General features: G+C 38.7%; 1 protein-coding gene across 1 annotated transcript in view; it reads right to left on the bottom strand.

Annotated features, from left to right (window-relative positions):
• Window positions 1-13251, bottom strand: part of CAMK4 (calcium/calmodulin dependent protein kinase IV) — a 270014-nt gene that overhangs the window by 82495 nt on the left and 174268 nt on the right. The window contains exon 5 of the mRNA XM_068981356.1: window positions 6588-6660. Coding sequence (XP_068837457.1) covers window positions 6588-6660 — 73 coding nt within the window. The remainder of the gene's footprint in view (window positions 1-6587; window positions 6661-13251) is intronic.

Genomic DNA, 13251 nt, shown 5'->3' with positions numbered 1-13251 from the left:
TAAAACCATATTCCCTTATAGGTGAAATCCCCGTCTTTTTTATTCCTCTTTATTCACATTAATCTTTGTAGATCATCTATATAAACAGAAACAATGCATGCCTTTGTGCTGTTCCCACCACATAAGGACATTCTGGGTAGTCCTCTTATGACTACATTTTCCTTTTTTATGCTTTAAAAAAAATACTGCCACAAGTAACTAGAAAAATCTTTCCTGCCCTTTCTTGAGGTCACTCGGTTCTGCTGCTCCACAGTCAGAGATTCCGTGGCTCTCATTCCTTTAGCAACTGAGATCTGAACAACAGTTGTGCATGAACTTCTAAAGACTGCAATGCAAGGGCATTAAGTAAGAAGCAGGCCATGTCTACTCAGTAATCTCATGTCCGTAACCCTTCAATAGGCTTCTGCAATAGTGAAGACATTCATCTCAATTCTGAGGTATTTCCTTCAAAGGAAGGTAACTTAGATGCTATTTTTATTCTCTTTTTCCAGGTTAAATTTTCCCAGACACAGGGACTGTGTCTCATGTTTACTTTCTAAGCTCTCCTCAGGACCAATAGCACGTGCTATGTGTGGGGAACATGGTCACCCTGAGCTAGAGGTTTTGGTTGGTCTCTTAAAACGTTTTTTTAATTTTTCCTGGTGTTGTGTTAAGAGATCCAACCAGTCCATTCTGAGGGAGATCAACCCTGGGATTTCTTTGGAAGGAATGATGCTAAAGCTGAAGCTCCAGTACTTTGGCCACCTCATGCGAAGAGTTGACTCATTGGAAAAGACTCTGATGCTGGGAGGGATTAGGGGCAGGAGGAGAAGGGGACGACAGAGGATGAGATGGCTGGATGGCATCACGGACTTGATGGACGTGAGTCTGAGTGAACTCCAGGAGTTGGTGATGGACAGGGAGGCCTGGCGTGCTGTGATTCATGGGGTCGCAAAGAATCGGACACGACTGAGCGACTGAACTGAACTGAACTGTGTTATTCATCATGTTTTCAGCTGGAGGAGAGGCAAAAGAAGAGTACAAAAGGGAAATATGTAGGAGAAGGAAACAGAAATTGAAGAAAAAAGTCACTAGAGAAACTATGAGAAGGCAGTGAGTGAAGCCTGGAGAGCAGGAGGGCAGAGGGGAGGGGAGAAGGCACCGCGCTGCGGGTGAGGGGGGCCAGTTCAACGGGGATCTGGCCAACGCTGCAGGTCCTCTGCTCTACACGCTCCCCACTCTGGTTTACTGCTCATCCTCTCTAAGTCTTCACATATAAATAAGTCTTCACTAATAAATACTGACAGTGCAAGTCCAAGGGGAGCTCTGCATGGGCTTAGCTATTAGCATATTTCACTCACAACATCACAAACCATGTTGCTTCAGATGATTTTCATTTCTTGCTTGATATCTCAACCTCTTCACTGGCCTCCGTGCTCCTGGACATCAGGCTACCATGAGGAAGGGTGGTCCTGTAGTTGAAGTCCCTCAGGCCTTCTCAACCACAGAAACACAGACCCTCTTTCACAAATCATGCAAGCCTCTCAGGACAGGTTCCCTGCCTCTCACTCAAGCCCCAGTTCTCAAGTGAGCTTTACTTTTTAGCAATATCCAAAGACCAGCAGTTCATGCCTTTGCCTTTGGTTTTTTATGATCTGTAACAACTTATTGGAGAAAAGGAATAGTCCTGAAATTTCCTTTTTTTTGCATACTGGTTGCCTATCAAACAAGAATCTTTTTCTTTTAAAACCCAACACAGACATAACCTCCTCTGGCAAGATTTTTCTGATTCAGTTTCCTTCTAGATGTTTTGAATAGCTTTGCCTTCTGTAATGTCTTTGAATTTGCAAAATGCATCAGTTGGTACACATACATATTCTTACAGCTATGTGTCAATGTGTCTATATGCTCTATAAACTAGTGAACTTCTTAATCTCTGTATCCAAGATTTTGGCACACACCAGAAAATTAGCTAATGGTTGAACTGAATTACTGACATTATTCAACATTTACAGAAGCACCAAGTCATTTAGAATGTAACAATTGACACGATGTTTTATATATAGAAATTGGAAAATTTCTAGACATGTACTTCAGAATTTATTGTGATTCAACTGGGAATCAAAAGAGAGAAGCCCACTCAGAATTTTAAAAACTTTTGATATCATTATCATTGCCAATAATGACATACAGAAACATTCCATACATTAGAGAAAAATACCTCCTTCCCAGGCATTAGTTTTAGATCTCCACGTTCTTACTACTGAGCTATAATTTTAAGAATAGAGGTTATTTATTTTTGCTCCAATTTTTTTTTCTGATAAAATGTCCCTGCTATGCCTGAGCCACTGATCTATTTTAGTCTATGTTTATAAATAAAAAACATTAGCATATTAACAGAATTGTATGTTATTTCTTCTCTGATGGATGTAATCTCTCAATTCTTAGAAACTATATTTACTTTTTACTGGTAAAATTCTCATTATAATATTTTAATGCCTTCAGCCTTGCACCAAATCCATCCTCCAGAGATCAATGCTCAAACGAAAATAATAAGAGACAAAATCTCCCCAGAAAAAGAGTAAATATCACAGGAACTGACAAACTCAAACAACAAAACCACCCACATTTGCTGTTCTAGTCTCTCAATGCTTATTAACTCCTCAGAAGAATCTTTTTATTGACAATAAGTGGACCCAAGCAGGAACAACATTCACAAGAACAAGAGCCAGAAACAAGCTTATTGTTAGTAACCTTAAACCTCACTGGCCCTTTGAATCATACTTAATCCTGATTTAACAGTATGTGGGGGCCTTCCCATGGTGCGGTGGTAAAAAATCTGCCTGCCGATGCAGGAGATGCAAGAGATGTCAGTTGGATCCCTGGGTCAGGAAGATTCCCTGGAGAAGGAAATGGCAACCCACTCCAGTATTCCTGCCTGGAGAATCCCATGGACGGAGGAGCCTGGTGGGCTGCAGTCCAAGGGGTCACACAGAGTCAGGTGCGACTGAGCGACTAGTACGCATACACACGGCACGTTGGTGTGTGTTTTACACTCAGTGAAGTTCAGTTTTTAGACAAGTGCAGCACCAGAATCTCTTTGTCCAGGAGTATGCCCTTCATGTCACATTTACAAGGATGGAAAAGTATGCAATGTGCTCTGACACATAACCATTATTAGTATATACTCAAAACTTTATTCAAGAGTGAGTTCAGTGTCTCTCGCTTCAAGTAACAAGACACACAACTTAAAGCGGCAGAAATACTGAGAGGTGTCAAACAGAACTCTAAATGCATTCTCTGCCTTCTTCAGCACAGTTATGTTTCTCTTCATAATTACAAGACAGCAAAAGCAGCTCCCAGCATCACAGATAAACTCCAAGATGACAGTGAAAAGGAGAGAAGACCTTTCTGCCCTTGGTTCTCCTTTTATTAAAGGGAAACTTTTCCAACAGTTCATGAATAGATGGCCCCTCAGAACCCACTGGTGAGGATTGGGTCATATGCCCTTGGCAGCAAGGGAGGCTGAAGAAAGAAGTTTTAGCCCTTTCCATCTTTATAAAAAGTAGACTGGTTCTGTCAACAACGAATTGGAGGTCAGATGGAAGCAGGCTTAAATGTATCAAACAATGTAAAGCTGGATAATGCATAATTTGCCCTTTATAGACACAGATAGCAGGTTAATGCTGCTGCATTTGTTTTGCTTTCATTGACCTCCAGAACCACTTCACACACATTAGTAAAGACCATGAAACCTTTAAAGGGTCTATGAATGGAAATAAAAATTTTGAGAACTGATCTTTGTTTTCAAATAACTTACAGTACCATTTATTAAGGTATCGTCTCTGAACTTTAACTTTGCCTTTTACAGTCCTTTGTGAAGCTGGGACTGTGTTACCAGCCACATTCTTCCTTGCTGGTTTCCTGTGTGACTCTGTTTTAGAGGGCACCAGGGAGATGGTGCAGGCTGGAAGAGGATGAAGGCACTTGCTCCCTTTCTGAGCCTTGCAGGGGCAGATCCTTTGGACAGCAACCATTGTTTCCATTTTTTCCAGCACTCACAGAACCAATCCTGGGCCCCTCTTCAGTGACACCCACACTGGTTGGCCAGACCACTCTTCTCCAAAGTCTGCGGAGCAGCTTCATGGGCAGCTCCTCACAGTCGGCCTGCACACAGGACTACAGAGCTCCTCCTTTACACGTCTAAATTTTAATCATCCAGCCCCTTTACTGGGTTTCTCCAGTCCAAAAGGAGGCTGCGTCTCGAAGCTGCTACCTCTACAATATATCAGCCTAGTGTTGCCCTTTTGTCTTTCCAGTTCTTCAATATCTAGCGTTAATTCTTTATCTTAATTCTAACAGGCTAAATTTATTTCTTTTTTAGGGGAGATTACAGATTTTAAAAATTTAACAAAAGGAACTTCCACTATTCCATCCTTTTTTGCGTCCTTATAATCATGTTCATTTCCTCTATTTCTTCAATGTTCAGATACCATATTTGTCCCATAACCTTAAAGGGTTAGATGACTTTGTTTGCAACTCTTCATGCCCATCACTATAATATTTAAAACAATTCAAACAAAATAATCTGTTTTTTTGAGATAGCAGACATATTTAGTATTTCTTCAACCATTTCCTTTTATTTTGTTAAATTCACTGTACACTCTATATTGCAAGTTTCTCCAGGCTCTAAGTTCACGGCTTTGAAATTAATATATGCCCAAGAGAACTGTGGTTAGCAAAAGAGAGAAGGCAGCATCAGAGGTGGATAAAAGAGAATGACGGTGATTTTTCTAAAAATAGAGGAACAGTAGGATATCAGTGGTAACAAGGAAAGGACTAGAGGCGGCAGAAACAGTGAGCTATCAGAGGAGAAGAAATATTCCCTGGTTATCTCTATAAGTAAATAGAAAAGAGAGCTTTAAGCTTTGGCCTTGTGCTTCATGACAGATGACATGATGACACTTCCCAAATGTCCAGACTGACTAGACCGTTTAACTTGGGACAACCTGGAATTTATTTCAAGAGGCTGAGTATCAAGAAGGCTTAAAGACTGTACTTAAAGACTGACTGAATGAATTCAAACCCAAGGGGAAACATCTTTCATATTCACTGTCAGTTCGGTTCAGTTCAGTCGCTCAGTCGTGTCTGACTCTGTGACCCCATGAATCACAGCACGACAGGCCTCCCTGTCGATCACCATCTCCTGGAGTTCACTCAGACTCAGGTCCATCTGTCATCCCCTTCTCCTCCTGCCCCCAATCCCTCCCAGCATCAGAGTCTTTTCCAATGAGTCAACTCTTCGTATGAGGTGGCCAAAGTACTGGAGTTTCATATTCACTGTAAAAGCTTTTAAAAATGCTATTTGAATCTAAAAAGCACAAGAAGCAAGATTACAGTTACACAAATAGTGTGAAATATTTGGGGCAAGAATTGAGATGACGTAGGGGCCAAGAGAAGGGTCTTAAGGTTTGTCACCTAAGGGATATAATTATGCTTGCAATATATTTCCCAAGTAACTTGAAGTTTTCAACCTCTGTGGGTTCAAATACCAGCATAGATACAGTCTTTAAAGTGTGTGATTCAGAAGAAATGTGAGCTATATCAATGATTACTTAGAGTTCCCAACTGTCTTATTTTTTATAGCTCTCTATAGCCATGTAGCTGACAATAAACTATTTCATAAATGTCAGCTACTTCTCACAAGTTTTAAATTTCTTCTTTCTACCTATGAAACACTAAGAAAAAAACGCATTAATTTTTTCTCCAAGTTAACCCTTATTTTCAGCAATCAGAGAAAATTTGATTTTTTTAAAACTTCTCTCAAAGAATGTTTGACTTGAATGTAGTAACCTGCTTCCTAAACTGAAGCTTTGTAGAGCTTTGTGAGTAGGTAAAATAACACAGTTTTTGTTTTAAATTTGTTCTGGCTTTAGATTCAATAAAAGGATCATCAAAGTGTCCAAGGATGTACTAGACACCATTGAATATATGGGAAGATTTTCACGAATTGAGTCTGTTTTATCTAGACAAATATTCCCCTACTAATTCAATACAACTGAACTAATAACTACATTTTGTGTGTGTGTGTAAATAGGGGTGCATGTTTCCATCAGCTTATAAAGCTTTATTCCAGTTTAAAGTGTTAACACGCTTCTTTTCCCTTTCAAAAATCTGTCAGAATTTATTCTCCTAATTTACTCATTTCTTTTCTTGAAAGAAAAATCAACAACCTCTATGCTCTAAGGTCTATATTTATCTCTTTGAACCTTTTCCCACTTCCTTACTAAACAACAAAAACAATAAAGAGCAAAACTCAAGAAACGCGGAGAGAAAAAAACAACCATAGGCACCAAAGGCTGATCTTACTCAAAACAACAGAATGAAAATGATTCTTACAAACTTATGGCATTACATATGAGGACTGCATCTTTCAGAGTCTGAGTTATCAACAGAAAATACAAATTTGTTCAACATTTTCTAGTAAATATTTCATACAGTTTTTCTGTAAATTTTATGGTTTGTCACTGAAATATACTTCTTAAAGATGACTCTGTAAAAGGAAGACATTACCGAGAGTTACACTATTGCTGTCACTTCATACTTACAGCAACTGCCTCCAAGATCTGTTTGACGGCATCTGCAGCATCTCGTTCACTGTAATATCCCTTTTCCACAATCCTAAAAAAAAACCATGAAATGCTCTCAGACACATGCATTCAATTGAGCAGATGTTAAAAGAAGTTAAATTAATGTTAAAGAAGATTTATCTAAACAATTACAGCAGGCTACCATAACACAGGGGGAAAGATTTCCATAAGTTGGCAATCTAGAAGTCTTTAGGTTTATTTAGGAAAATGGAAAACATTTATTTTGCCTAGGCTTGAAGTATCCATCCTGTTGGGGACAAAAAATTCTTTTCAAACTCTGTGTTGCAAATAATTTTAAACCTATAACAAGTAGACAATTATACCATGAACCATCTCATTTAATTGTCATATTGCTTCAGCAATTATTAATTCATGGCCAATGTTGCTTTATCTATCTGATTACTTTCCCTTCTCGTCTATTATTTTAAAGCAAATATCAGGCATCATATAATTTCATTCATAAATATTTAAGGAGGTATCTCTAAAAATAAAGGATCTTTTAAAATCATAACTACAATGCCATTATCATATCTATACATGACAATTCCTTAATATTGTCAGATATGCAGTTTCAACTTTATAATTGTTTTTAAAATTGGTTTGTTTGAATCAGTATCAAAATAAAGTCCATGCAACTGATTGGCTGATATGTCCCTTATTCTCTTTTTATCTGCAGGTCCTACTTTACACCCCCTATACCCTCTCATCTGCTTTTCTTTTCCAAATAAATGACTCGCTCCTTTTGCGTAGATTTGGGACAGACATTTTCTTTTGAAATTAAAGTCTTTTCTTTTTTTTAAGAGAATTTTCCTGAATTAGAATGCTTCATATTTTTTTTCTTCCATTGCTTTGAATTTCTTCTTTGGGGTATGGGGTCGCACAGAGTCAGACATGATTGAGGCGACTTAGCAGCAGCAGCAGCAATAATTTTTCTACTTTATGGGCTCAAATAAACAAAATAAGGAATGAAACAGGAGAAATAGCAGCAAATACCACAGAAATACAAAAACAAATAAAAAGAGAGAGAGAGACAGAGAATAACATGAACAGTTATATGCCTACAACTTGGACAACCTAGAAGAAATGCAAAACTTTCTAGAAATAAACCGTCAAGACTAAATCGGAAACAAACCCATCAAGACTAAATCAGAAAGAAATAGACAATCTGAACAGATGAATCACTAGTATTAAAATTGAATTTGTAATTAAAAAACACTCCCAGCAAACTTAAGTCCAGAGGGGAGCTGGCTTCACAGGGTAATTCTAGCAAACACATAAAAAAGAATTATTATCTATCCTTCTCAAACTATTCCAAAAAATGTAAGAGGAGGGAAAAGTCCAAAATTTATTCTAAGAGGTCACCATTACCCTGATACCAAAACCAGACAAAGATAACACACAAAAAAGAAAATTATAGGCCAATATCTGATTAATGTAGATGCAAAAATTGTCAACAAAATATCAGTAAACCTAATTTAGCAATATATTAAAAGAATCATACATTATGATCAAGTAGGATTTATTCCAAGATGCAAGGATGGTTAAATATTTGCAAATCAATGAATGTGCTGCACCACATTAACAAAAGGAAGGATAAAAATCACATGATCATTTCAATAGATGCAGCAAATGCATTTGACAAAATTCAACAAGCATTCATGATGAAAAATCTCATCAAACTGTGTAGAGAGGGAACACATCTCAAAATAATAAAGGCCATTTAAGACGAATCCACAGCTGGATTACAGCTGGATTGAAAAATCCAACATTACATTCAACAGTGAAAAGCTAAATGCCTTTCTTCTAAAATTAGGAACAAGATAAGGATGTCCATTCTCTCCACTTTTATTTAACACAGTATTAGAAATCCTAGCCACAGAAATCTGACCAAAAAATAAATAAATAAGTAAATAAAAGGCATCCAAACTGGGAGGGAAGAGGCAAAATGGAACTTCTTGCAGATGACATGACACTCTATATAGGAAGTCCTAAAGTCTTCACAAACACATGATATGAATAAATGAATTCAACTAAGTTGCAAGATGTAAGATTAATATACAGAAATCTATTTGCTTTTCAATACACAAATAATGATCAGAAAGAGAAAGCAAGAGAATAATCCTGTTTAAAACTATGTCCAAAAAATAAAATACCTAGGAAGAAACTTAACCAAGGAATTGAAAGAACTATACTTTGAAAACTATAGAACACTGATGAAGGAAACTGAAGATACTGCAAAGAAATGAAAAGACAGCCCATGTTCTGAGATTAGAAGAATAAATATTGTTAAAATTCACAACCTACCCAAAGCAATCTACAGAGTTAATGCAATCCCTACCAAACTACCCATGACATTTTCTACAGAACTAGAACAAATTATCCTAAAATTTCCATGGAATCACAAAAAAACCCAAATTTACAAAACAATCTTGAGAAAAAAGAACAAAGCTGGAGGTATCATGCATCTTGACTTCAGACTATACTACAAAGCTACAGTAATCAAAACAGCATGGAGGTGGCACAAAACAGGTACCTAGATCAAGGAACAGAATAGAGACTGCAGAAATAAAACCTACACACTTATGGCCAATTTCCTGTGGTCATGTATGGATGTGAGAGTTGGACTGTGAAGAAGGCTGAGCGCTGAAGAATTGATGCTTTTGAACTGTGGTGTTGGAGAAGACTCTTGAGAGTCCCTTGGACTGCAAGGAGATCCAACCAGTCCATTCTGAAGGAGATCAGCCCTGGGATTTCTTTGGAAGGAATGATGCTAAAGCTGAAGCTCCAATACTTTGGCCACCTCATGCGAAGAGTTGACTCATTGGAAAAGACTCTGATGCTGGGAGAGATTGGGGGCAGGAGGAGAAGGGGATGACCGAGGATGAGATGGCTGGATGGCATCACGGACTTGATGGACGTGAGTCTGAGTGAACTCCGGGAGTTGGCGATGGACAGAGAGGCCTGGCGTGCTGCGATTCATGGGGTCACAAAGAGTTGGACACGACAGAGCGACTGCACTGAATATGCGACAAAAGAGTCAAGAATACAGAGTTGTGAAAGGAGAGTCTCTTCAGTAAATGCTGCTGGGAAAACTGCACAGTTACTTGTAAATGAATGAGATTTGAACATTTCTTCACACCATTAAAAAAATGGATTAAAGATCTAAATATAAGACCTGAAACCATAAAACTTCTAGGAGAAAATCTAGGCAGAAAACTCTTTGACATAAATAATAGCAATATTTTTTCAGATCTGTCTCCTAAGCAAAAGAAGTAAAAGAAAAAATAAGCAAGAGGGATCTAATTAAAGTTAAAAGCTTTTGCTTTTAGCAAAGAAAACCACTGACAAAATGAAAAGACAAGCTACTGAATGGGAGAAACTATTTTTAAATGATATGACCAATAAGGAATTAATATCCAACATATATGGGCCTCCCAGATGGCACTAGTGATAAAGAATCTGCCTGCCAATTCAGGAGATGCAGGAGACTTCGGTTTGATCCCTGGTTTGGGAAGATCCCCTGGAGAAGGGAATGGCGACCCACTCCAGTATTCATGCCTGGGAGATCCCATGGACAGAGGAGCCTGGTGGGCGACAGCCCACGGGGTCGCAGAGTCGGACGCAACTGACAGACTGAGCACGCATGCACCCACTGACATGTGTGACAGCTCATGCCAGTCAGTGTCAGAACAGGCAACCTGATCAAAAAACGGGCAGAAGACCAGAACAGACTTGTTCCAAAGACATACAAATGGCCAATAGGTATATACAAAGATGTTTGCCATCACTGACCGTCAGAGAAAAGCAACTCAAGCCACAGTGAGATATCTCCTCACGCCTTTTAGAACGGCTATCATCAAAAACCCCACAAATAGCAAATGTTGGCACAGATGTGGAAAAAAGGGAACCTTGTACACTGTTGGTAGGAATGCAAATCAGTAGAACCATATTAGACAACAGCATAGAGGTTCCTCAAAAAATTGAAAATAGAACTACCATATGATCCAGCAATTTCACTCCTGGGTATATATCCAAAGAAAATGGAAACACTATTCAGAAAGCTACATGCACCCAAATGCTCACAGCAGCACCACTTACAATGGCCAAGACATGGAAGCAACCTCAGTGTTCATCAACCAATGAATGGGTGAAGATGTGGTGCACAGGCATAGTGGAGTATTAATCAGCTGTAAAAATGAACAAAGTCCGGCCATTTGCAACAATGTGAATGGACCCAGAGAGAATTATGCTTTGTTACATAAATCAGAGAACAACAAATACTCTATGTTATCACTAATATGTGGAATATAAAAAATAAAACAAACTAGTAACGTACATTAAAAAAAACAGAAACACATTCACAGGTAGAGAGAACAAACTGGTGGTGTGCATGGGGAAAGGGGAGAAGGGAGGCCACGACAGGGGCAGGAGACTGAGACTTGGACGTCCATGCGCAAAGCAGACAAGCAGCAAGGGCGCCAGCACAGCACGGGCGGACTTTCTAACAACGCTAAATGGATATACTCTATAGAAATGTTTAATCACTATGCTATGAAACCAATACTGCAAATCAAGTACACTTTAAAGAAAAGTTTTTAAACTTTTGAGTTATATTGTTCTTTTTTCTATGATTTTCTTAATTTTAGTTTATTCTGCATTAAGTTATAATTTCCTTCCTTTTCTGGGCATATCCTCCAACCATGCTTTCACCACCTGAAGGGACCCTATTCTACTTCTTGTTTTCTATCTTCTTATAATCATTTTGTTTTGGAATTAACTAAGCCATTTTTGCTGCTTACTTTTAAGGGAAATTTGTTTCTCAACCTTTTACAGAGTTATAGGTTAGGATATCTATTCCAGTGTCACAGCTCTCGACTGTATAGTTAATTTCACAAAGGCTTCAAAGTCTGGACCTCATCCTTTCTAAGATCTCTTCCCTGTCTGGAACATCATTCCCTCGCCTATCCTCTCTATTCTGATTACTGAAGTCTCTTTCCAGAAGTTTCTCCTAAATACATTTTCTCCCCCTGCCACCCTCCAAAAAGGCTTTAGATATTAATTTCAAGAGTTCATAGGGCCTTGACTGTAGCAGGCTCTTTAAACCTTACTGGGGGTGTAGCCACTGCACTTCTGAGAAATTCGGATGACAGAAAGGCCTTCAGTTCAGTTCACTTGCTCAGTCGTGTCCAACTCTTTGCGACCCCATGAATCACAGCACACCAGGCCTCCCTGTCCATCACCACCACCCGGAGTTTACTTAAACTCATGTCCATCGAGTCGGTGATGCCATCCAGCCATCTCATCCTCTGTCGTCCCCTTCTCCTCCTGGCCCCATTCCCTCCCAGCATCAGAGTCTTTTCCAATGAGTCAACTCTTTGCATGAGGTGGCCAAAGGATTGGAGTTTCAGCTTTAGCATCAGTCCTTCCAATGAATACCCAGGACTGATCTCCTCTAGGATGAATTGGTTAGATCTCCTTGCAGTCCAAGGGACAGACTCTCAGGAGTCTTCTCCAACACCAGAGTTCAAAAGCATCGATTCTTCAGTGCTCAGCCTTCTTCACAGTCCAACTCTCACATCCATACGTGACCACAGGAAAAACCATAGCCTTGACTAGATGGACCTTTGTTGACAAAGTAATATCTCTGCTTTTCAATATACTATCTAGGTTGGTCATAACTTTTCTTCCAAGAAGTAAGCATCTTTTAATTTCATGGCTGCAGTCACCATCTGCAGTGATTTGGGAGCCCAAAAAATAAAGTCAGCCACTGTTTCCACTGTTTCCCCATCTATTTGCCATGAAGTGATGGGACCAGATGCCATGATCTTAGTTTTCTGAATGCTGAGCTTTAAGCCAACTTTTTCACTCTCCTCTTTCACTTTTATCAAGAGGCTTTTTAGTTCCTCTTCACTTTATGCCATAAGGGTGGTGTCATCTGCATATCTGAGGTTATTGGTATTTCTCCTGGCAATCTTGATCCCAGCTTGTGCTTCTTCCAGCCCTTAGCCTTCTTCTGATACTGGTCCATTCTTCTCCCAATGATTTGGAGATCTGAGTTTTCTGCTCTTAGTTCTATCACATGTCCTCTTGCTTCCTCTGTCTTGTCTTACATAAATGCTAATACCACACAGCTCTTCCAAATTGTCATTATTTTGTCCTCATTCATTCATATTTTAGCATCACAGAGATACTCTGTCACCTGGTTTTGCTATAGATGTTGTCTGTAAGGTTTTGGTTTTTCTGTGCTAGTTTTTCTGTCTAATCTATAGGGATATTTGGGAAGGCTGAAAAGCAACTTTGTAGTGGTTTCCATCTTCCCAGAATTTTAAGAGAATTTTTTTTTTTTTTTTGGATAGACTGTAGATTAACAACTTGCACGAGATGTTTTCATCTGACAAAAAGTTTGTGGAAAAGACATCTGAAAAAGGTCAATTCAAAACTTAAAAGAGACAGAACAGCAAAAAACAATCTTAAAAATTGTTGAATTTTTGTAATTTAACATTGTAATTTTTCTTAGATGGTTAGTATCTCAAATAGTATAGTTATTTTTCAGAAAGTACCTTCTTTTTTAATGTTGTGGCAAGAAGTTTAAGTTCTCAAAGTATCTGATGCTATATTTTGA

Source organism: Capricornis sumatraensis, chromosome 9 (assembly GCF_032405125.1).
Source record: "Capricornis sumatraensis isolate serow.1 chromosome 9, serow.2, whole genome shotgun sequence".
Taxonomy (NCBI): domain Eukaryota; kingdom Metazoa; phylum Chordata; class Mammalia; order Artiodactyla; family Bovidae; genus Capricornis; species Capricornis sumatraensis.
This window is presented reverse-complemented; position numbering and strand designations above follow the sequence as displayed.